The 26,557-nt window shown below is 37.1% G+C and overlaps 1 protein-coding gene across 1 annotated transcript in view; it reads left to right on the top strand.

Annotated features, from left to right (window-relative positions):
- Positions 1-26,557, top strand: part of cdh23 (cadherin-related 23) — a 189,468-nt gene that overhangs the window by 47,210 nt on the left and 115,701 nt on the right. Inside the window, exons 4-9 of the mRNA XM_056761550.1 lie at positions 1,417-1,559; positions 1,651-1,698; positions 1,904-1,996; positions 20,687-20,881; positions 20,990-21,118; positions 25,641-25,719. Of these exons, the coding sequence (XP_056617528.1) occupies positions 1,417-1,559; positions 1,651-1,698; positions 1,904-1,996; positions 20,687-20,881; positions 20,990-21,118; positions 25,641-25,719 (687 nt within the window). The remainder of the gene's footprint in view (positions 1-1,416; positions 1,560-1,650; positions 1,699-1,903; positions 1,997-20,686; positions 20,882-20,989; positions 21,119-25,640; positions 25,720-26,557) is intronic.

Genomic DNA, 26,557 nt, shown 5'->3' with positions numbered 1-26,557 from the left:
CAGGATACGGTTGTGGATTTTTGTTGTCATTTAGAACACATGCGAGTCGGGTGTTTCTTGACTAGTCGACACAAGGCAAAATCATTGACTTCCTGTGAGTTTATATGTGAAAATAAAAGACGGAAGGGATTCGTCCTGATCTCTTTGTTGGTTTTATTCATTAATGCTGGATTTGCAGCGTAAGACGTCTGGCACCAGCATTAGACCTAAAGCTGGAATGAGTCAGGAACTCCCTCGCCAGGTGTCTTCATAAACACACACAAGATTTGGATGTTACTGCATGCACGCACGCACACACGGAAGAGACTGTTGTCAACTTGACATTTTGGAAATTGTGGTGACACGAATACTTTAGAAATAAATCGGGATTAGCTGGTTAGAAATTGACTACATGCAGAAAAACAAACAATGATTAAATTTGCTCTGGGCATTAGATGAAGTCTATTTAAAGTAAGAGTCCACCCAAAACTGTCATGTTTACACCTGTGTGATTGGACGTCAAACTGAGATGAACGTATTGTAACATCGTAAAAATTACACACTTCACCTTTATTTATGACTCACCTGTCCTGTAAGACATATATTTATGAAGTTAAACTCTTCAAATGACTGCGTCTGCTTAAATGTCTCTTCTGCTTTAATGCTCTGATTTACATGGACTGACTCATCAGTTCTGTTCTGACTCATTGATCCGCAGTGTTGCTTAAAGGGGCCATAGACACCTGTTGTTATAAATTTACTGTAAAAATTCAAAGGGAGTCAGAATAATAAAATGCATCTAATTTCTTAATAATTTGCTTCTCAGCACCTATGCAGAAATAAAATATTTTTTTTGTGATAATGATGACAGTGTGATAAAATATAAAGTGTATGCCGTTAACAAAAGAAATCAAGGAAAACATTATTATGTTTTCATTGTATTTCAACAGAATTTAATGGTATCTTTTAGAGGAGGCCAATATCTACCAGTGTTTCTTAAAGCGGCAAAAGACACCTGTTGTTATAAAACAATAACAATGAAAAGTCAGAATAATAAAATGCATCTAATTTATTTATAAATCCATGCAAAAAAAATAAAAAATTGTGTTAATAAAATCTAGGAAGGTTAATGCTGACAAAAAGATTAAGTAAAGAACTAATAAATAGAAAATTATAACTTTTTATTTTTATATTATATTTTTTATGTATTTATTTTGAAGAAAAACTTAGAAATCATTTATATACTATACATATTTATTACGATTAATAAACATTATTGTTTTCATTGAATTTCAACAGTATTCAAAGGTATCCTTTACAGTAGGCCTATTTGAAAAGGTCAAAGGAAAATATATATATTTATTATATGTCCCCTTTTAGATTTTTTTACCAATTGTTTCTTTTATTCTTTATAATATTGTTTGTGTTTGTGTTCAGGTTCATCCATTACTCAGCTGCAGGCGGTGGATCCAGACGGCGAGCCGCTGGTTTTCGGTGTGTTGGGGGAAGAGGCCATGCGGTACTTCGCTGTGCAGGAGACGACGGGGGTCGTGTGGCTCAGACAGCCTCTTGACAGAGAGGTACGACAAATGACAGAAATAAATGTGTACGACTGGAGTCTAAAGAAGTTGATATAATGCCGGTGCTTTCTCTGTTTGTTTTTTGTTTCAGACCAAGTCAGAGATGCAGGTGGAGTTCTTTGTGAGTGACAGTCAGGGGGTGAGTTGGACTTGATATTACCCTCATTTGCATAGCTATCTAAATTTGAATGCACCATATAAAATGAAAACTATTTTGTCGTAATTTAACCCAACCCTTAAAAATGAAATGCATGGCTCTACCATCCCCGCGACCAAATGTACTTATCTTTACATGGAGAACAAATAACTCAACCTTACCTCTCTGTTATGCTTTTACTTTTTAGGTGGTCAAGGATACAGTGAACATACAGATTGGAGATGTGAACGATAACTCCCCAATATTTCACAACCAACCCTATGCTGTTTTTATACCAGAGGTACGATGAATTGTTAATGCACTAAATATTATTTATATTTATACAATATTACAATTTGAGATAACAAACACAGGTGAAACATGCACAGTAGTAGCAGGAAAGCTTACTCTTGCGAAAGTCAGGTTTATTATGATCACATGTGATGTTATGTTTACTTTAAACGGTGTTCAGACCTTCTGAGGATTCTTTCAGGAATTCATGAGAGACCATATGTTACACATTTGGAATTCAGACAACGTTGCAGGATTTTCCTCTTTAAGGTCTATTTCTCTCTCTTTTTATCTCATATTGAAGTACACCCCTTCCTCCTGTCTGAGATCTGCACACTTCTAGTCTTCTTCTTCACTGTCTGTCCTCCCTTTTCCAGCTCTCCCCATCATTCCTCTGATCTCTTCTCCTCTAATCCCTGACATGAGGTAATTTGGTAGAGGAAAGCAGACCTGTCCCTCCGCGCATAAACTAGTGTTTATATAATGTGTCTATACATCCCACACTTCTCACAGCGAATCTCCAAAGCCACCGTTTTTTCTTTATTCAGTCTTTCATTTTGGGTAAATAAAGCAGAGAGAGTGAGTGAGAGAGAGAGAGAGAGAGAAAGAGAGCAGTATTTAGCTTTAAATTTAAGCTCTGGAGTTCTGAGAACACATGAGTGCTTTCATGATCGCCCGGTTACCCATAATTCTTGGTTTGGACAGATCAGGTTTTGATTTATTTTGTTCAGTGTAAATTCTCTATGAATGTTTTTCTAGTAAGGTGCTGCTTGTTGTTTTTGGCCGGGTGGATCTCATAACAGGGTTGCCTAGATTTAACCGTTTAATCAAGAGGGGAAGAATCAAAATAAGAAAGCCGTTTTTAGGCTAATAAATGTATTTGCATTACATTATGTCATTGATATAAAAATTAAGCATATTCTTTCCTAAACTGTTGATCTCTCCTTATTTTTTGCCTCATTAAATTCTCATTGTTTCAATAAAGTTATAATATTGAAGGCAAATGCAACAAATGCTAATGTGATATACACTCACCTAAAGGATTATTAGGAACACCATACTAATACTGTGTTTGACCCCCTTTCTCCTTCAGAACTGCCTTAATTCTACGTGGCATTGATTCAACAAGGTGCTGAAAGCATTCTTTAGAAATGTTGGCCCATATTGATAGGATAGCATCTTGCAGTTGATGGAGATTTGTGGGATGCACGAAGCTCCCGTTTCACCACATCTCAAAGATGCTCTATTGGGTTGAGATCTGGTGACTGTGGGGCCATTTTAGTACAGTGAACTCATTGTCATGTTCAAGAATCCAATTTGAAATGATTCGAGCTTTGTGACATGCTGCATTATCCTGCTGGAAGTAGCCATCAGAGGATGTGTACATGGTGGTCATAGAGGGATGGACATTCAAACGATGCCCAATTGGCACTAAGGGGCCTAACGCGTGCCAAGAAAACATCCCCCACACCATTACACCACCACCATAATTGCATTAATGAGAAATTGAACAGGTGTTCCTAATAATCCTTTAGGTGAGTGTATATACAGTATATATTTGCCTGCTTGAATGATATAAGATAGCAAACAAATGATGTTTGGTTAAAGGTCTCTTTTAACGCCTCAAAACTGTATGATATTGTACCTTAACCTTATCTTTTATTCTACTCATGTACCTTCAAGTCTCCAGTTATATTTGCCAGAGTGTCGGATAGTTACTTTTATATGGCCTTTATTTACACTATATGGTCTGCTCTACTGATTTATAGTATCTTATATCACTGTAGATTTACACTATACATTCTCCGTCATTGGAAAGTGTTCAAAACAACACTAAATGTTTTGGTCATGTGCAAGTGATTGTTCACCCAAAATAAAAAATTCTGGTGGCCAAGAATTGTTTGGATACGAGCATTCTTCCAAATAACTTTCTCTGTGTTCATCAGAACAAATACATTTATACAGATGCGAAACAACTTGAGGGTGAGTAAATGATGACAGAATTGTAGCTTTTGGGTGAACCGCCCCTTAAAGGAACAGATGAATGTTCTGTTGTTATTTATGCACCCTCATGTTGGTACAAACAACACAAAGATAGTATAACGGAATTTGACAAATTTTCAATCCATGGGTGAACTGCTATTCCAGGAGGACAGAAAACTCTCTTTTTTCTGTTTTTAAGTCTCTCCGTTCTGCATTTTGATGGCCTCATTACCTCCGCTGACCTCCACTGACCTCTCCTGGTCTAAGAAAACACACAACGGCATCACTCCATTTAACTGTCACTCAAACTGTATTCCACCAATCAGGGATTATCCTGACAGTACTGCAGAGAGAGAGAGAGGGTTGAGTTAGTAATAGTGTAAGATGGTAGAAGGTAGAGAAGATATTTACCAAAAATAAATGAAGGCTTTTGCGTCAATCCTTAAAAGTACTAAAGATGCTGATACAGATTTTTTAATTTAAGTTTTGACAGATTTCTTAGTGTCATGAGACATCACATCTGTCTCTTTCAACGAATCAAAAGAAGGCATAATGACTAAAATCCATAACTAAATTGGGGGAGTGTTCCCAACTCATTTAGTTTCTTTGAGTCAATAAGAAATGCTCTTTGTATTTGTCAAAGGGATTTGGTGATGGTTAGATTGTGTGTGTGTGTGTGTTTCGTCTTTTATTGTCAGTGTAATTTGTTGGGCAGTAACCGTGATATCATATGGAAGTGGAGCAGGTGGAACAGCATTGTATCTGACAGTTATAAAGAGCTTGTTAAATTTACAGCTGTGTATGAATGTGACATGCAGTGAATTTGTGTGTGTGTCTGTGTGTTCATTGAGGTCTAAATTATGAGAGGAGAAGAGGAAAAAGCATTTGTATTGAAAATTGAATAATGGGAGGATAGGAGAAGATTGGTCGGGATGTTTTCCCGTGCTGAAGATTGAACAGATCCCGTTGGAAATCTTTTGACTTTTGTAATGTAATATGAGCAGATGATTAATAACAGCCATTAATATGTTGCTGTTTGCTATAATCTGAACACAACTCACACCCTGCATGTGAGTTTATCATCCCCACTGTGTTTGTGTGTCTTTCACAAGTTAAAATCCATTGTAGTTCATTTAATGGTAAGGCATTTTACGAGAGGCATTTTGTGCGACGGACATCCAACCAAGCCCACATCCAAGAGTAACGTCAAAAGCCACGCCCATGTCACAAGACGCCGCACCCCTCCAATACAAAATGTATGAATCTCCCCGTCCTACCCATTGGATGTAGGCGGATGGGATGTCACGTAGGTCGTGTTGGATGTCCAACGCAGAAGGCAGCGAGACCTACTTGCATTTTACCTTGCCCTTAAATGTTTTTATTTCTTTATATTAACCCTCTATTGTAGATGAAATCTCCAGTTGTATATAAATGTTCAAAGCTGTCATTACAAAGACTTAATTTCTTCACATTAATTCCATTTAAATAACAAAGAATATTTGGTCAATATTTACATACCATATTAAACCATTTGGCTATTTCATATACATTTACTGAACAGCTGGCCGGTTGCTTGTTATAGTTTCTCACTAAAAGCCAATTGTTATTCTCTGTGGTCAGATTTAAGAGTTGGCAAAGCAAGAGATTATTTGCCTTCTCGATTCTAGCAAATTACAGGGCAGTCATGATTTTTTAGGTGAGAGGAACACAAATGGAAGGATGGAAGAAAGTTGGAAAGATTTTTGGCTTTCGGAATCTCTCTCTCTCTCTCTCTCTCTCTCTCTCTCCGGTCTCATTTGTGAGCATCTGTTTGGCTGGCACTAAAAGTGAGTTTTTGATTGGCTTATAAAAGATTTGAATGAGCGAGCGTGTTGTTGTGAGGACGTGCGCGTGTGTGTTTGCGTGTTAAATAATTTGGCTGCAGTTCACACAAAATCTAAACACACTGTCATTTGTGTGCAGAACCGTTCGCTTTTTCGGCTTGACCTCAGAAAGAGATTTGAGGTGCTTTTGCCGTAGAGAGCAGTCAGTCGTGAGCTGATCAGATTGACTTGTCTTTATCTCCTGGGTCTTTAACGTTTGGGTTGAGCAATCTTCAGATGCTGGATTTGTAAGAGTGGTGTGTGATGTATCATTATTGATCGTAATGATGCTTTTAATGTGAATGTTTGTGACTTCATTTTGTATGGATTTCACGTTGATGTAAAATAGCGTAGAATAATGTGGAATAATCTAAAAACAGTAATAAGGTTTAGATAGGTTTGGATTACTGAAGTAAGTTTGTCAGTAATACCAGTGGCCAGCGCTGCACGTCAAGTCTGATAACTGTTTTGGAAGGCAGCGTACGGTATTAATAAATGTTTTGAAGGGTTCAGTTCAGTTCCGTCAGGGAAAATGATGACATTTCCCAACTATTTTCACTCCCAAACCTGCCAAGCGTCTAGAAGACAAATAGCATGTGTGTGCCCGCTTTCAATTTACGTTCAGAGAAAAGCGGGGCTGCATGAGATGGAGATTTGTGGTGGACAGTGATGATATGGCCTCTTGATCCATTTGAAAAGTGCCTGCCAAATGTAAAGCAGCGGATGTTTAGGGATGGGAATTGGTCCGGCCAGCCAGTCATTACTGAATTCACTGCTGAAGCCGTAAAACTCGCCTTTATTTCTGTCATTTTTACCAAAATCTATTATGAACTCACACACCCATACTCATACTCATGAAAGGAAGAGAGATTACCTAGCAACGGTGCTGTGAGCTTTGAAATGAGGGAAGGAAGGAAAAAGGAATGAACTTTGTTTATTTGTAATGGAATAGAAAGAAATAGAAATAGCACATGCGTGTAGTCATGTTGTAGTTATATATCAGACCTCGGCTCTTCCCAAAAACCTAGTCAGTTGCCTTGTTGTCTACTACCTATATAGTCCGCATAATAGATCAAATGGAACGTCCTAGGTCAATGGGCAGCAACATGTCATGAGATGTATATCTGAAATACGCTGTTAGTCACTTTTTGGGAAAATAATGTTTATGCTATCTACTGTAGCTCACTCGGTTTAGAACTTGAGCCTTTGTGTTGTTGAGATTGTGTAGGTCTGCATGTTGTGTGTGTATGTAGCTGTGTGCATTTTGTTTGTGTGTGATGATGGCTATTTAGTGAGATATAACAGATGCAAAGTCAACTTGCTGGTGTTTAGAAAGCATCATTTACACTTCAGTGATTAATACTAACAGCGCCTGCGTCTTGTCCGTCCATCTCTCTCTCTCTCTCTCTCTCTCTGTCTCTCTCTCTCTCTCTCTCTCTCTCTCTCTGTCTCTCACTCACTCACTCACTCACTCACTCTCTCCCCACTCTCTCTCTCTCTCTCTCTCCCCTCTCTCTCTCTCTCTCTCTCTCACTCTCTGTCTCTCACTCACTCACTCACTCACTCACTCACTCTCTCCCCACTCTCTCTCTCTCTCTCTCTCTCTCTCCCCTCTCTCTCTCTCTCTCTCTCTCTCTGTCTCTCTCTCCCTCTCTCTCTCTCTCTCTCTTCCCCCCCCTCCCCCCCTCTCTCTCTCTCTCTCTCTCTCTCCCTTCTCTCTCTCTCTCTCCCCCCCTCTCTTTCTCTCTTTCTCTCTCTCTCTCTCTCCCCCCCTCTCTCTCTCTCTTTCTCTCTTTCTCTCTCTCTCTGTCCTTTATCTGTTTGAGAATAAAGAGCACCTATGATTTGTGTTTGCGATTTTTAGGGTCTGATCTCATCTTCCAGTAAAAACCAAAGAGAGAGAGAGATAGAGAGATTATTACCACACAGTCAATCTATAAAAAAAGCCACCAAACATTATTGTATATTTGGAGAAATAATTTAAACTATAGAGAGCTTCGCAATATAACAAATCATTAGCAAATAATTGTTCATATTTGTTACATTAGATATCTTTTGGATTTGTTTTGTTTCGGGAGCTAATTGTGTGAGTGGTGTTTGGTTCTGGGAATGCAGCGAAATGTGATTTGATACTTTAATCAATTCATTTTGAAATATGTGCTATAATTCTGTAATTCCCCACATTCTACTGCAAAATTTATTGACTCTAGATGAAGAAATGTTTAGAAGAAAACTCAAAAGCCCAAAAATTTGTTTCTGTAAGCACAGACCAAAGTATCCATAAAAAAATTCCATGAGGCGCTAGAGGAGTATTTCAATCCGTCCATCCAACAGTCCATCTCGCACTCTCTCTCCCTCGCTCACGTTCACAGTGTAACCTCTTTGATGTATAATTGAGTCTTGCACTCTTTCTCTCTTTTTCTTATTCACTCTGTCTTTACTCTTGCTCTCTTGAGATAGTGAGAGAGAGATATCAGAGCTGTGACACACACACACACGGTCAGAAAGAGAAAGAGTAAACCCAGTCCACATCATGTGTGAGCAGTTCGTTGTGGGGTTAAATATGCAAATGCATCTCTAGTGAATTGATTGAGGAATTTGGCTTTTCATTTAAAGAGGGTACTTAATGGTCCAGCGTTTGAAATTTAGTGGCATCTAGTGGTGAGGTTGCGAATTGCAACTAATGGCTAAGTCCACCCCCCCTTTCGAAGCACTACTGTAGCTCTAACAGGAAAAACATTTTCACGTCTTTGCCAAAGGAGATAACGTATTTCAGAAACAATCTCTGTACACCCGGGGTGTATGTAGATACATATAGCTCATTCTAAGGTAATAAAAGCAAAACATACACCTTTTATACACCTCTGAAGACATAGTTATGTATATTCACTAAAGAAAGTCATGTGTTTGGGACAGAGTAAATGTTATAATTTTCCTTTTTGAGTTACTACACCTTGAACAGGATTTTGCCAAATTACTTTACCTTTCAAACATTTTATAAACATCCAAATTAATTGTCTCCTGAATTAAAACATTACATAATTTTGTATCACTTTTTTTCATATGTTGTCAACATAAAACCTCATGTTTCAATAACCCATCATTTAAGAATTTGCCACCATTTTGGACCATTGCAATGTTAACAATAGGCCAATGTATTGTTTCATTTACATGCATTAAATGTTTTATTAAATAATCAACCATTTGGGAAAAAGGGTTTGATAATTTCCAAAAGTGAGTTGGTCTAATTAAAATCACAAGAAATGTAATTAATTGTGACATTTTCTTAAATTGGATTTCATTTAATATAAAAGTGTGTTCATTCTTATTAAAGTTAAAATGTTAAAAACTTTATTTTAAAGTTTAAATGAGAAAAGCTACAATAGACAAAATCTGGTTCTATTCTGTATATTAAAGTGGCAACATTTCATGTTGATAAAAAAGTTTTAGTTAAAGTAAAAACTTGAGCTTATTTTCCTAGAATGTCTACCCTTGGTATTGTAAACCCTATCATAACTAACTGTTTACCTTGACTATACTTTCACTGGAGATCTAATGTTTTCTAATGGCTGATGAACAGAAAAGGTTCTCCAAATATTTTCCAGAAGGCAACAATTACTAGAAATCATTGGTTTTGTCATAATCATTATTAATTTTGGATGTGTGAAATTTATAGATTGATATATTGTTTTTGAAAGGGCAGAAGATTGCGAAGATGCATTTGCACTCAGGTCGATGAATATTCTTTATACTGTACATTCTCATTTATTCACTTTGGGGGCTTGCAGGGGTAAAATTGGGATTTGTTATGTGCTGGGGCTCTGTGGGGGATTTTGAGGGGTGAGAATACAAAGCTTTTAATCTTATTAATGGACTGTAAAATATAAATTGAAAGAGAAGAATATAAAATTGATTTGAGAAGGAAGGTTGGATTCTGTTTAGCTTGAATATTAAGCAAGCTAGTGTTTGCTTTTGTTTTGACTCATAAATCGTGTATGCAGAATATTCAGAGGTGCCCTGTCTACGATTTACTTAAGAGCTGAAGAGATTGCAGACCACACACACACATGAAATAATTTTGATTGGTTCACATTGAAATCTCTGACTTTTGATTCAAGGAATCTTGAGGATTCCTAGTTTGAGATCTCTTCTGAAACACAATTAAAGTTACTAGGGCATTTTCTCAGGGATGACATATAAAAAGCACGAGACCTAAACAACAGTCTTCATTGTCTGTAGTTTTATCTTACTGCCGTAAAACATTTAACATATAAGTGATTTGGGGTTTTTCTTTACTGCATTCTTTTTGATAAGCTCTTGGATCAGACAAGGGTTAAAAAGATGCAGTTGTGGCTTTTATTTGTCGTAATACGTTTTATAGGCCGGAATAAAAGTGACATTCAGAGCTTTGGTCTGCTGTCAGACTGTGATTGTGAGGTTGTGAAACATTGGAAACTTCACTTTGCAGATAACATTACAACAGCGTGGAGTCAACATTACCATGCACTCCTTTTTTTTTCACTGTTCATAGCAATAAAGTCCACAGCGGTAGATTATCAAGAGTAAAAGCAGCCTTGAAAAGCAGAGATTGGAGGTATAATTAGTGATTTTCTCCATGGCCACACCGGGTCTCCACTACAGTGACTTTAATCAGCTTCTGATAATACAGCTCACCCTCACCTAATAGACAGGAAATAGACCTCACAACAGACCAGAACACAAATACACACACATGCAATAGACCAGAACACACACAGCAGATCAGAACACGTACATACACTCATTACAGACCTTGCGCATACAGTACATGCATGCATGCACGCACACACAGCAGATCAGAACACACACATGCATAACAGATCAGAACATACAGAGACACACACACATATTCAGAACACACACGTTCATACACACACAATCAGAACAGGCACACACACATAAACACACACACACAACAGATCAAAACATACAGACACGCACATACATGTTCAGAACACATACATTCATAACATGCACGTACACATAAACCCACACAACAAATCAAAACATACAGACATGAACACACATGTTCAAAACACACACATTCACAACATACACATAAACACACACATACAACAGATCAAAACATACAGACACGCACACACATGTTCAGAACACACACATGTTCATACACACACAATCAGAACAGGCACTCACACATAAACACACACACAACAGATCAAAACATACAGACACGCACACACATGTTCAGAACACACACAATAACAACATACACATAAAAGCACACATACAAAAGATCAGAACATACAGACACGCACACACATGTTCAGAACACACACAACATTCACGTACACATAAACACACACACACACACACACACACACACACGCACAAACACTAAAGATCGAAACATACAGACACGCACACACATGTTCAGAACACACACATGTTCATACACACACAATCAGAACAGGCACTCACACATAAACACACACACAACAGATCAAAACATACAGACACGCACACACATGTTCAGAACACACACAATAACAACATACACATAAAAGCACACATACAAAAGATCAGAACATACAGACACGCACACACATGTTCAGAACACACACAACATTCACGTACACATAAACACACACACACAAACACTAAAGATCAAAACATACAGACACGCACACACATGTTCAGAACACACACATGTTCATACACACACAATCAGAACAGGCACTCACACATAAACACACACACAACAGATCAAAACATACAGACACGCACACACATGTTCAGAACACACACAATCACAACATACACATAAAAGCACACATACAACAGATCAGAACATACAGACACGCACACACATGTTCAGAACACACACAACATTCACGTACACATAAACACACACACACACACACACACACACGCACAAACACTAAAGATCAAAACATACAGACACGCACACACATGTTCAGAACACACACAACATGCACGTACACATAAACACACACACACACGCACAAACACAACAGATCAAAACAGACACGCACACACATGTTCAGAATACACACATACATAACAGATCAGAACACACATGCACGCACACACAATCAAAACATGCACATACACATAAACACACACACATAACAGATAAAACATGCAGACACACACACACATACACATGTTTAGAACACACATACAAAACAAATCAGAACACACATACATCACACAACAGATCAGAATACACATGTTCAGAAAACACCTGCACACACACACATAAACACGCATACAAACATACAGTAGCAGTTCTGAACACACACACATTCCGAACAAACAAAAAATCACAAACATGCACACAATAGCAGTTCTATACACAACCACTCGACACAACAGACGAGATCATAGGACAGCGCATACAAGCGCACACACAATAGATCAAAACAAATACAAGCACAACACACGCTGTCCCCTGCTGATGCGAGCTTCTGAATGCATAAACTGATGAGATTAATTGTTTTATAATACTCTAAACAAATGTTTCCCCACACACACAACAATCTCTCGTTGACCTGTGCTAATGTGAGTTTTGTGCAAGTGCACACTGATCAAATGAGTTGTTGTAGAATGAAATAAACACATACATATGCACACGTTGATAACTGAAGGCTTTATGGTGGCCAAATGCAACAATATCAAGTAAGTGAAAGCAGAATGTGGCGTTCCCTAGAGCTGCGCCCTTTTTTCTATGATAATCAGCTCTCGGCCCATTTGCATTTAATTCTATTAAAAACACACAATTCATCTCAGAGTCAAATGGATAGGGGAGACAAATGGGACCTTGAGATATATAGGACACATTCAGAGTGGGGAAACAACGTCTATATGTAATTTATTTTTAATTGTCCTTCTGAGATTATACATTTTGGCATCTCTTACTCACTTTCGTGTCTCTTTCCAAACCCAAATGACTATTTCTTCTTCGAAACTTAAATGCAAATTTTTCTACATTATCACATTGATGTTTTCTTTACAACGACCATGAGCACATTGGTCCTGCACATGATGTATTTCTTACTTTTTGACAAGCTTGATTCAAATCATCTGCTCATTTGCAATTTACTTTTGAGATAAATGAAGACTAAAACTATGCAGAGTTAATATCTGCCGTTATAAGACACACACCTGAGACATTCAGCTAAACATGCTTTTATGTCCAACAGAAATAGAAAGACGTTTAGGTTTGATGGCAGAAATGACATTTTCATCAAATTCCTGTCTTTATACCGTAGTTTTTCTATGATGTGTGTATCTCTATGTGTCCCGTGTGTGTGACCGTGGCTCTCTCTCCCACTGAGGCACAAAAACAGGATGAATGAGGGAATGAAAGAATATGAAGGATCGAGACAGAGGAATTGGAGATGGAGTTTTTTTTCTTTGTGGTGTCCTTGTGCTCTCACCATGAGGTATCCAAATGTTGCTCTATCATATCACTTTTTCTCTCTCTCTCTCTCTCTCTCTCTCCCTCTCGCTCTCTCTCTTTCGACTTTTAGCAGCCCTTTAGTTCAAGGGCCCTTACCAAATTTACATACACATCTTAATATTTAGATATACATTTAAAAACAATAGAACCACATTAGAGAACTTTTTCTCACGGCTCCACCAGGTGGTTGACAAGTGTCTGTTACCATTGTCATAAATAACGTCGCTGTATAAGCTTCTCCGTTTGTAGCACAATACATGTGAATTTGTTGAATAAACTGATGAAACCGATGACTGCAGAAAAGTTTTTTGGAAACCCTGTCGCAGTCTTCCGCAGGCAGGGGATGGGCGGGGCTTTGCACTATTCCGCAGGCAGGGGATGGGCGGGGCTTCGCACTATTCCGCAGGCAGGGGATGGGCGGGGCTTCGCACTCTTCCACAAGCAGGGGATGGGCGGGGTTTTGTGTACCGACCCGAACACAGAACTTACAGAGTGTGGTTATAGCCTATGAGGCTGCTCAGGTAGCTGCAATAGTAGAATTCATTCACTTAAGAGTCGTTCGACCACTTAAATAATTTTAGAGACATTATTTTAAGGTCGAAAAACTACAAAGTGTTGCTTTAAAACCTCCGGAATTATCACACTTTACATTTGCCGACCTTTCTCAAACAGATGTCTAGAAAGATGAATAGAAAATATCACAACAAGGAATGAAATACATTTTTTTTTTGTACCTGTGGGCATTGTTTGAAGAGAGATAGATCAAGGAGGATGAAGGTGTGCAAGCCCCTCCCATTACGAGGCATTTCCATCAGGCGAAGAAAGAGAGCTATTCTTCTGCTTCATTGCTCACCCTTCACTCTCTCTCTCTCACGCCAATTTCTGTTTTCAGTTCAAGTGCGCTTTATTGACGAAAGACCAAAACTGTACATTTTGTATTGACAAAGCATTTGAAGCATAGCTGAGTGCAATGAAACATATCGTGAAGACAAAAGTAATGCGAAACGTGTATGTGTCTTGAGGGAAATTCCCAGGGATGTATAAACGTAGTAATTGGAAAAGAAAAATACAGTGGATAAGAATAAAAATAATACAGAATAAAAATACATCTGGAGGTAAGGGCAAAGCAAAGTGCTAATAATAGAGAAAATAAATGCATTCTCTTAATCTTCATCTCTGTATGAAAATAAAATGTATGAATAAGAATAAAAATAAGAACTCAGGCAATTTAGACAGAATGTGAGTGCCACTTTAGTATTCTCTCTCTCTCTCTCTCTCTCTCTCTCTCTCTCTCTCACAAAATGGACTGTGATAGTATCATATGATTAAAAGTGGAAGGAAGGGGCTAAAAGTGATAAGAAACGGGGAGATTAAATTTAAAGAAAGTTTCATAAATTCAGTAAGTTTTGTATATGTACAGTATTTGTATGATATGTGTGTAAGATATGTGCTGGCCTTTGCAAACAGTAAATATTTCTGATTATGTCAGTGAGGGCGTTTAAAAGCACATCTGTAGAAGCTGATGGTGTTAGAGGTCTCCAGGTCTGCTCTTAGAGGAAAATTACATTTCCTTTATGGAAATCTACTTTGAGCGAGCAAATTTTGAGATTTTATTTTTCTTTGGAACAACGTTGTTAATTGGCATTGTAGTGATTCAAATGTAAAATCTTCAGCTCCCCTTTCCAGACTTCAAAATCCCAAAGACAAGATGGTTTTCTGCTTAAAAACACAGGCCAGGATTTAATAACCTGAATCCGAAAATGGGCTGGACATTATTCTGTTTTAAATTTTAATCTGTTGCCGAACTACGGTCTACTATTCGATTGTGAAATGTAAAGGAGGAGGCTTCCTTTAGATGTACATCATAGTCACGTTGTAAGGTCTTGGAGAGGTCATTGGGGAAGCCTTGTGTTGTTTGCTCAATCTAACCGCTGATGTGCTCAGACCTACTCTCAATTCCACAATCAACTCTCTTGTTCTGCTGATGTTAAGGGATTGTTGTCCGTGCATGGGGCCTTAAGCGGTTTCATCGCTGTTGATGAGCCCCACAAATGTAATGTCGTCAAAAAAGTTAATGATGTGATTGTTTTTTTGTTGGGCGGTGCAGTTTTGATCAGCAGGGGTGTACGGTGGGTCCAGTCCAACCAGTAGGGCAAAACAACCAGGTGGATTTTAAAAACAGCCAGGGAGTCCAGAAACCTTGAGGGTTACATTATATTAACCCCTACATGTGCCTGCTATTAATGAGTGTAATGGGAATGTTAACAGGTATTAAAACAGTTTGATTAAAACACAGGACTGTATGACTATAATGTTGGTTTGAAGGGCGTTGTGTTTGTCTTCAGATTGGATGAGGTGATGAATAATTGATTCGCTCATTTCAGCGTTGATTTATGAGGTATCTCTCGCTATGATGGATGACGGTGGAATACCAGACTAAGAAAAGATACCAATGGTAAAAAACAGCTGGGAAAAAATGAAGAGCGAGTTTTCAATCTGTTTTTCCTGATTTTAATTTCATAGGTGTGTTTTTAGGTAAAATATTTTTTTTGTTCATTCTGTGAACCACTGACAATATTTCTCCCAAATTTCAAATAAATATGTTGTTTCAAAATAAAACATAAAAATATGCTTTGCATATCAAATACTGCAAAGAAAAAAGTTCATATTCACGTTTAAGCTATACAACAGTAACATTTGTTCATGAGAAAATCAATATCATTTTTACGTGATCAAATTTTTATCACGGTTTCATGCGTCTTGTCATTCTGTCAGTCTTTCACATTGCGGTTGGATGAGTTTATGTCACTCAGGAAGTTTGATTTTGTTGAAATTCAACAGACACTGGACTCAAATGGCTACAATACATATTGAAATATGTGTTTGTCCTAAAAGATGAGTCTTATACCGTCTCCTGTAGCCAAATCATAGACATTATCAGTAAATGAGATTTGAAAAATAATTTTGCAATCTGTATCTTTCGCCTCTCTGTCGCCATCTTTGTTTGAAACACACAATTGCAGGCTACTTTTACTTATCTTTATAAGGGTTAAAGTCAAATTATGTCAAGCTGAAATTTCTATTCAAATCGCATGTAGCTCAAATTATAAATTGTTATTATAATCCTACCAATGTTTAGGACATTTTTTTATTGTTTATAACCAAATTGTTAACGAAATTGTTAACCAAAACCACCAACCAAAGCGCTTATGATAGCTAACATGATGTGGTACCATGTGGAATTCTCGAAAAAAGTATATTTTAATGTATCTTTTGCCGCTAAAACATCAACCAGACGTTTATTCAATTGTATGTTATTTCCAGTCTGGCAAGTGAGCAGGAGTGTATTCATTTACATAATAATTCCCCTGCATGATGTAGGCGTCAAATTAAAACGTATATGTTTGCGTTATAATTTGCATAATTTGGGAGAAAGCATCTTTTCCCAACCCTGCTCGGGCCTTTGAAGGGCAACCTGCCCTCTCACAAACTTGCACAACTGTCAACTTCGTACCATTTTCTAAAGGCAGAAAAATTAGTTAAACTATGAAAGTCAAATGAGGAAAGTGCCATTATAAAGAATAAGGGAAAGAAGGAAAGAACGGAAGCGAGAGAGGCAGCGGTGTAATCACGAGGTCTGGTTCTGCTGGAGTGGGCGTACGAGTCCGGTCTTTTTAGCGGGTGAAGCTGTAATCAGTGCTGTATTGTTGGCAGCGGTCGGCCAGCTCTGCTTGTACCCTGCAGGGGTTTTACGGCTTTAGGCTAGCGCACCGCGTGAACACGCCACCGCACCACGTCTGACCTGTAAATTAGCCCTTTTTTGCTGAAATCGACCTCACTTTTCTGATCGTACGCAATGTCGACTCCATACCTCACCCGCTTTATCATACAATGTCTCTATTAACTCTCCCAATCAATGGGCACTAGTACTCACGGTCATTTACTCATGCTAAACCTGTGTTAAACTTTTATGAAAGACCTCAATGTGTGTTTCCCAGTGTAACTTTAATCAGCCCCCCTTTGCCAATAATAGAGACGGGAACGTGTGAGCACGCTGAGCAGTTAAAAACAACTTCTTTGTTCCATGAAATGTATAACAAAAGCTGCTCACTATTGTTTTAGTGTTTAAAGAAAGTAAGATTATTCAGAAGTGATACCGCCGGCAACATTGAAAACGAAGAGTTCAAGAGATGATGTGACTGATATGGACAAAAGTATCGGGACGCCCACTTTTAATGAACTTGTTTATCTATTCCAGTAATAGTATTTCAAACTAAAATGAATGCAAAGGAGGCCACGTAAGGTAACGAAAACATTCTTCATACACCTCTGAATACAGAGTTATGTACATGAAATTGCATTTCTGTCAATAGATTCTCAAAAAAATTACATAGAGTACCTTTAAATCCGAGCCGGAGATGTTGCAAAGTGAGCCTAAATGAGTTAATTTGTTGATATCTCTCTATGGAAATTGTTAAATGCACAAGCTAATGGTCAGTGAAGCAGTCACTGTAGAGTCCATCTACATCTGATTACTATGAGGGAATGATGACATCATTGGTTGAGTATATGATTTGTGCATCTGTGTCATATTAAATGCGTTGAATGAATGCAGTCTTATGCGTACTTTCTTCTTGGTTCAAGGCTTTTGTAAAGCACTGAATATAAATAATCTGCTATACAGGATATCATTTATGCTTCTTACTGTAGATACTGGACTCTTGATGATAAGAGCAGAATTGAATATAATATGAAAGAGCAGAAAACTGAATAAAAGAAGGGAAACCCCTGTGATCTGAAATACTTTTAAATCCTCAGAAAGACTCTTTATCTGAATACTTAAGATGGGTTAATGAGCTCACGGAGCTTGTGATCATTTAGAAATATGAGATAATAGTAATTATAGAGCTTGAGATTGTATAATAGTGTGTGTGCATGTATTGTGTTCGTGTTCATTGCTCACTTTATTGCTACCATTACACCATGCATCTCCATCTGTGGCTCACTTTGAATCTCACTTCACTGTTTAAAATCCCTTCACATCTACATCTGAATCTTGCTTGATTTCTCACTCAGGATGTCACTCTACATTTCTGTCTGAAATTCACTGCACAATCGAAAGCTTGTTCCATATTTTACTCCGGATATAACTCTACATGTCAATCACTTCACATCTCAATATGAATCTCACATCATATGTGAAGCGTTTTCTCACTTATGAAGCTTACTCTGAATCTTGTTGCATTTCATACCCCTCATCTGACCCTAAATATCACTTGAAATGTAAAATCTTATTCCACATCTTCTTTTGTCCTTTTAATACATTATAATATGATTATTTTGATATGGATTAAATGTATTTGATTATTATTTTGTTTATTCATATAAAATATTTCATTTTATTTTAGAATTAACTGTCAATATCTTTGTTTTAAAAACTAGTTTTAGTTTTAAATTTTAGTTTAAGTTTCTAATTTTTTTTCACTAATTATAGTGCTTCAACTATGACCGAGGCAACACTTCAAAATTGAATTTATGTTAAGTTTATTTAACCTAATAGTAAACTACAAATATGCTCTATGTGTCACTTTTTCGTTTCATGTTAATTCTTGTTACTTTTAATTATGTATGTCTATTATTATTACTATTATTATTAAACAAATAAAATTTGGTTTAATCTTTATTATTCATTTAATCTTTATTATTCATTTTATTAATTAAAGTGTCTCAACTACTATTTTTTTGTAGTTTTGTTTATTTAAATTATTTAGGCCCATTTTTTCTTTTATTTCAGTTTTCAAAGTTTAAGTTTTAGTAAACTTGAATATCCCTTCTCTACATGTCACTATTAATTTTACCCCACATCTCTGAATTTCACTCTACTTTATGTCACTCTAAATTTCACTCTCCATCTGAGTCTCTGCATTTCTCACACCACATCTCACTTCCAACTTGAATCTTGCTTCACGTCTCTCTGATCATTTTGACGCTTTTCTTTCTTCGACATGACAGGAAAATTACCTTTTTTCTACGCGACAGTGTTCATAAGGGCCAGAAAGCTAATAAGTAGTAGCCTCCTTCCTCTTTGAACGTCTCCGTCTCTCAGTCGTCCTGCTTTGGGAATAATCTCCTCTAACATACTGCAGTTGAAAGAGGCTGGGGAGTCCCTGCTGTATTTGCAGTTTTTAATACTATTAGCTATGCCTTCTCTCTCGCCCATGCATTCATTTTCTTCTTTCATTCTTCCTATTTTATATTCTTCTAAGGTTTTTCCTCAAACCCTAATATTTTAAATCCGTATTCAGATCAATAATGTTTATATACTGTATATACAGAGGGGGCTGTTAAATATTCAGACGTTTATCTTTTATATTTAGCATTTATATATGCCATTCGTATAATACGAATGATGGAAATGTTCTGAATGGAACATCAAGTCTGTTTTGCCTTTGGTAATTAAAACAACAAAATAAGTCGGTCTCGTTTCTTCAGTTGTTCTTGAAGGATGTGTTTTTAGTGAGCGTGAACTTTAGCGGAGAGCGAAAGAGGCTGTTATCAGGACGAGAGGTGAAGTGAGAAGTCACTGTCCACATCTATCTTCATTCCTTCTGTGTCTAATCCTCTTTTCTCTTTCACTTTTATCTTTCTCCCTTCTTATACTTCTCATGCTTTCTTCCTCTCCAATAGTTTATCTGAATCTCTTCTAATCCTTTCTTTTCAAAGGATGGATCTCTCCCGTTTTATTGAAGGAGATAAGGAGTGCTTGCTGAAGTACAGCTTCTCTCTCGCTCAGGAAAGACTTGCGTTTGGTGTTGTGTTTCTCGGCTTCTCTTTCTTTCTGTAGTTGGTTATTCTACAAAATGACTTGAGTAAATGTTGGTGAATTATCTTGTTTCTGTTGCCACACATTTTGAAGAATAACACACTTTTATTTTATTTTAACACAGTAAGGGTAATGTCACCATAGTAAAATTACATGTAACGTGACCTGTAATAAAAACTACTGTACAGCTAAAGTTTCATTGATTTAATAGATGATACCGTACAGTAAATTTGATTGTGGCTGTTATGTAGGCAGCACATGAAATGCTTCTCCAGCACTTTTGCCGTGGGCCCTGTGTATGTTCCATGTGTTTGACGGTTTATGACACGCGTGTTCTATGGTGCTGACTGACTGCATCATATCTCAGTGAATGTGTCATTTACTGACAGATGAAATGACAGAGATGAGCTGTCACTCATTATTTAAAAATATGCTTATCCACAGCGTTACAAAAGTGCTGCTCTTCCTTTCTTATTTATACTATCTGTACTTGTTCATCCTCTAATGGACTTCACTAACATCACTGTTGTCCCTCTTTGTGTGTAGGACATCCCGGTAGGCACATCAGTGTTTATGGTGAACGCCACAGACCCGGATCAGGGGACGGGTGGCAGCGTGCTCTTCTCCTTCCAGCCACCATCTCCGTTCTTCTCCATCGACGGGGCCAGAGGGACCGTCACCGTGACCAGAGCTCTGGACTATGAGATCACAACCGCCTATCAGCTCACGGTCAATGCCACGGTGAGAGATGCACAGTGAAGCTTTCGACTGTAAATCTATTGTGGACGTTTTCTTTCACATCAGCACCCAAATGAAACGTGTGTGTATTTGTTTTTCTGTGTGTAACAGGACCAGGACAAACTTCGTCCGCTCTCTAGTCTGTCCAATTTGGCAATTACAATCACTGATGTGCAGGACATGGACCCCATCTTTACCAACCTCCCATACAGCATTTACATAGTGGAGGACGCACCACCCGTCAGTACACACACGCACACACAATCATTATTTTCTTTAGTAGATGGTTAAATCTCATGAAGACATGGTCAATGTACAATGCATTTAAAATTTAAAATGAATCCTTTTTGGTCTTTTTGCATTGTGATAATGAAGCACTTTTATACCCAAATTCTCATTATTGTATAGCATTTAACTTATTGGGCTTATTAATTCCTATTATACTTAATAGATTAGCATCAGCTACATTATTTATAGGAAAATAATTGAAAATTCTTAATTCAACTTACGGCATTACAATTTTATAATATTTAAAAAAATATATATATATTCTTTATACAAATGAGTGTACAAACTGTATATTATGTATGATATAATACAATATTACATTCAATATAGAAAAATACAAATATCTTATTTAATAGTATATATTTTATATATTATTACAGTGGTGTGAATTTGTGTATGTGTGCTTAATTATCATAAAAAATATGCAAAAGCTTCATTTAATGTAAGATAAATAAATAATAAATATTTGATAATATTTATTTGATAAAAATAAAAAGAATTCCTGACATAGTGAGATCCACACAAATACATTCAAAACCTAAAACAGAATTTTGGATGTTTTGTCACACTGCAGGTTTGCAGTATATAATGCTCAGAAACAATACTGCATACAGTTTATACAAAAAATAAATGAATAAAGTGCGAAACAGAAGCCTGCAGGTAATGAGAGGGAAAGTGAGAGACAGTTTGGCTGAAAACAGAGACGTAATATGTGTTCAGTAATTAGACTATAATTAAGAGAGAAGCATCCATTACACCTGTGAACTCTCTCTGGAATATTCCTGTCATTATAATGTTCGATTTATACTCTGGCCTGTTTAGTGTGAGAGCCTATGTAAGGTCATTGAGAGCAAGATTAGGAGACAATTTACTGATATCCATTCAATCCTGTGTGCATGTATTCATTGTGTCAAACACATCAGTGCATGCCGTGTGCAGATATATTTGTGTCTGTTTGTTTCCAAGCATGTGTGTGTTTGTGGGATTTGTTGCATTGAGAACAGAATCGACTTAATTATCCAATATGTCTGTTTGCAAAACAGCGCTTTGTGTTTAAACTAAAGCTTTAAAGTAGCTATGAGTTAGCTGAACTGTAGTTTACTAGCAAAGAAATTAAAGCTATGTCAATGGTCCATAACTTCTTAACAAGATTTGCATTTCCTGAAGGAAATAACAGAGCTTTCAAGACAGTGAAGGAATAAAAGAGTTACAGAAAATTGATAGGAATCAAATTGTACTTGATCAACTACTCTAACTTCAAGACTTCATCACTTCCTCCCGTCCAAAAAAACGGGACCTTTTTGTTGACCTGTCTTTTTCATTCTTTCTCTCTAGCTCTTCTTCTGTCTCTCTCATCCATTGTGCACATTTGTGTGTGTCAAAAGTGAAGTCTGGTGGCACACATATATCAGCAATCTTTGAGAAGGTCAAGAAATAGTGAGAAAGTGATGACTCCAGACAAGTTGTCCCGTCTAAATCCGGCGGCCAGCGTCAAGCACGTAGTGGACACGATTGATTTTGGCATTTCCTAAAGTGTCTCCAACCCATCGTCTCTGGAAGTTGTGGAAACGCTTCACATAAAAAAAACAGAGAGGCCGCCGTGATGAGAATTAGCCGTTCTGAACACGCGTGGCCTCAATACCGGCACGCGTCACAGCGGCGTGTTCATATAAAACGATGCTGACAGGTACACTTAGCCACACGCAGAGCGTTTAAACCTTATCTTCCCTCACACACACACGGGAGGACGAAGTGTGTGTCAGCTCAGTCAGCGGGCCTCGGGCTAAGTGACTGAGTGGGTGTGGAGAGTTCTCAAGGCTCCTGACATTTACACGTAAACAGATATCAAACACACAACGCTGTCATGGGTCATCTGTCAAAACACACTCCCTTTTAGCCTTCTCTCTCTCTTTCTCTCTCTCTCTCTATGTAGAGAGGTTTTCATTAATATTCTCTTTCATCATGATGTAAATGATGTTATGACAGGGCTAATTAGCCGATGGCAGAGGATTTCTCACCTTCACTAGCGACTGTCCTGTTCGTGCATGAATTGGGACGTCTCTTCTAGAAAAAAATTACCTTAAGCTGGAACTTTTGCCTTTTGTGCATCTCTGTTTGAAAGACAAAAAGGTTACTTTTCAACATAATCTCACGTAAAAACATTACTATTTTACGTTGTGGCTAATTTTGGCTTATTTGTATGAATTAGTACGATCTCAGTTGTACATTTTAATATGATTTGCTTTCGTGCACGTGACGGTAGGGGCGGGGCTTTGAAAAACTAAATTGAATTTAATTTAATACTTGATAACTTTAATTTAATGCTTTATAAAGTTCAAGTTGTCATGTTTCAGATAGCGGAAAGAATGTAAAACATGATTGTTGTTTATGTTTTTTTATTTGGTTTATTATTCGGTTTATATAATATAAAATTGATTTATTTAATTTATTAATATTTCTTTATTTGAATATTTTATTACACTCCAAAAAGTAAATTTCTAGGAAATTTAGGAAACTATTTTAAAATAAAGTAAAATAGTTTCATCTGCTTTAAGAAGCAAAATATCAAAAACAGGATTTTCAATCTAGACGTAACTTGTTAGGTCATTGTTTCTTGATTTAAGAATTATTCGATATTAAAAAAATAATAAACAATTACTAAGAAGATATTCTTTTTCTTTCTTTACAACTTTAATTATCATATCACATATTGCATTATTTACTATATTATTTATTATATTATTACTATATAAAATTTAATTTTGTGCAGCTCCAGCACAAATTATATAAATCATTGTTATTCATTATTCAATGCAATATAAATCACTTTAAATCATTTCTATAAGCGTTTTGTTGTGAATTTGCTAAACAAAGACCATTTTGAACTCAGATTTCTGTTTTAACCCCCAAATGTTACATTTGGAGCTTTAATTTAAAAATGTACAACATCTATAATGAAATATGAATGAGATATTTGTGATGTTAGCCTAGGAAAAGTGTATTTTCTCAGCATGCAAAGTAACTTTTGTAAGCGACAGAATTGACATTAGTGGCCACCAACTGGCCGAACACTGACCCCTGCGCTCCACTTATCCACACAAATTCACCTGCCAAATGAACAAAAGTTTGACAAAGGGTAAACGGGAGAGTAAAGTGATGTTTTGCGGGAGAAGCGGGGATCTTTGGCGCCGTTGTTTGCCGTTTTCTTTTGTCAGGGTGACATTTAAAGGCTTTTTAGGGGCAAACACAATTTGGCTGTCAAGCGCTTGATCTGAGATGGTGGAAGAGAAGAGACAGGAGAGACGGAGGACAGACACAGCGGTAAAGGAACGGCCCGCTGGAGGAATGTTTAGGGATGAGAGAAAGAGACGTGCATGATTGAACATTCCACTTGCGAGGACGGCAGGAGAATAGCCGGCAAATTACTGCAGCCACACTTCATCCTTGCGTCCAGTTGCTCTCTGCTTTTGTCGTCCATTTCTCAGGCTCTTTCAGTCGTTGTCTGGGTAAACGTGCTGTAATTGATTGTGTTCAGTGATGGTGGAGGAGTGTTGGCAGAAATGAAGCATAAACAGCTCTTCAACGCTATTAGCTGGATCAATGGCAGACGATCTCCATCGCTTTCTGTCTCTTTAAGCGTCTGTGCCGTTCTCATTCAGGATCAAAGAGTTTTCTAATTCACGTTCCGGAATATTCCTCCGTTTGTTGTTTTTCACGTGTCATTTCATTCATTTGCTGTGGAAGAGGATGTCGGTTGAATGGCAAACTCGTGGCACGTCTGCTGGATTTTAGTCGCTTGTAGAGTTAGGGATGGAAAACTTGTTCTCCATTTTTTTAAGATAGATAAAAGACATTGTAGTGTATATGCTTTTCCGACATGGGACACAAAGTGTAAGTTTTCAAGGGTTAACAAAGCCAGCAAAAACTTTTTTTCTGAATAATTCTGCAAAAAGGATTTGTCGCCATGCACAAAATATCACGTATAAAAAGTGGAATAGAAATATGAAAAAAAGAAATAATGTAAAAACACAAAAGTGACAAAATACATAACAATACTTGAAAATCTTGCAATAATACAAAAAATACACAGTGCAGTAACATTACTTGCTATAAAATAATTTTTTAAGATTGTATTCAGATCAAAGTAAATATTTTAAATATATGGTCACATGTTGAATATTGCTGATTGTCGGTCATAGTGCATCTGCGTTAGTAAAGCAATCTAGAGACATTTCGATTCATTAAATAACAAAAAAAAAATATATATGTTTATTTACTTGTAAAAGTATTTACAAGTAGTTTGTTAGTCTCCGAGGCTTTCATTTTTTCTAGAAAGCAATGTATGTCAATTGTGTGTCACCATGTATAAAAATGTTTATCATATTACTGTTTATTATGATAATTTAGTACTATTGAATGTGTGTTTTTGTATTTTTGTCTCATTGAATGTTTGTTTGTGTGTGTGTGTCTGTAGGGTTATGAAGTGCGTAAGATCAGGGCGATCGATCAGGACTTGGGTCGACCTCGTGGAATTGGATACACTATCGTATCAGGTCAGTCACATCTGGTACCCTCATTGAGATTTCAGCCGACGATTAATTGTCAAACAAATACTTGCAACTCATTATTTTGACCTATTCGTTTACTTTTAACGCAAAACCGAAGGATGGTGAAATGAAGGTGTTTGTGTTTTGAATTGTGTCAATCTGAGAGACAGTGGTCTAGCGGCTTTATTTCTGCTTTGCAGTCTATCTTAAAGGATATGACATTATATGTGTGTAGTGTATAAAACCTTTGTCAGTTCAGTCCATACATGAGCTTAGCACAACAGGGCAAACCATCCCACAGCTCAACACACATATTGTGTAAGTGTTTGGCCTCCCCCGTAGATCACTTTCATTGCTATCAGCATGAGACAGAGACAGAGGGAGGGACAGAATAGAGAGAGTGAAAGACCATGAGTGTTACACCATGTGTTTTTCTCTGATATATTTAAAATGTAAGAGGGACGTTTGAGAGGCTTCTGAGGCTGTACGGTTCTCTCTTGGTTTCTGATTTGACACGAATGCCTGAATGTCTTTGGATTATAGAAGATATGAAACTAAGCAGCATTCATTAAAAAAGGATAGCAGGATTAAATGGTGAATATGCTGTTCAGAAAAATGCTTCGGACTTGAGGCACCGATATATCGGCCAAAAATCGGTTTTGTTTGATAAATGCTCTGTGTATATAAAATGTTTAAAAACATAAATTTGACGATCAAATATTAATAGCTCTTGTATGAATTAATAACAATCATAAAGTTAAGAAATATTTATTTAACCTGTAGAATTTAGTTACTGCAAGTTAATATAACCACCGCACTATCGGTATCGGCAGATATGACACAC

The sequence above is a fragment of the Triplophysa dalaica genome, chromosome 11, assembly GCF_015846415.1.
Source record: "Triplophysa dalaica isolate WHDGS20190420 chromosome 11, ASM1584641v1, whole genome shotgun sequence".
Classification (NCBI taxonomy): Eukaryota; Metazoa; Chordata; class Actinopteri; order Cypriniformes; family Nemacheilidae; genus Triplophysa; species Triplophysa dalaica.
The sequence above is the reverse complement of the archived record's forward strand: the minus strand, read 5'-3'. Positions and strand labels throughout refer to the sequence as shown.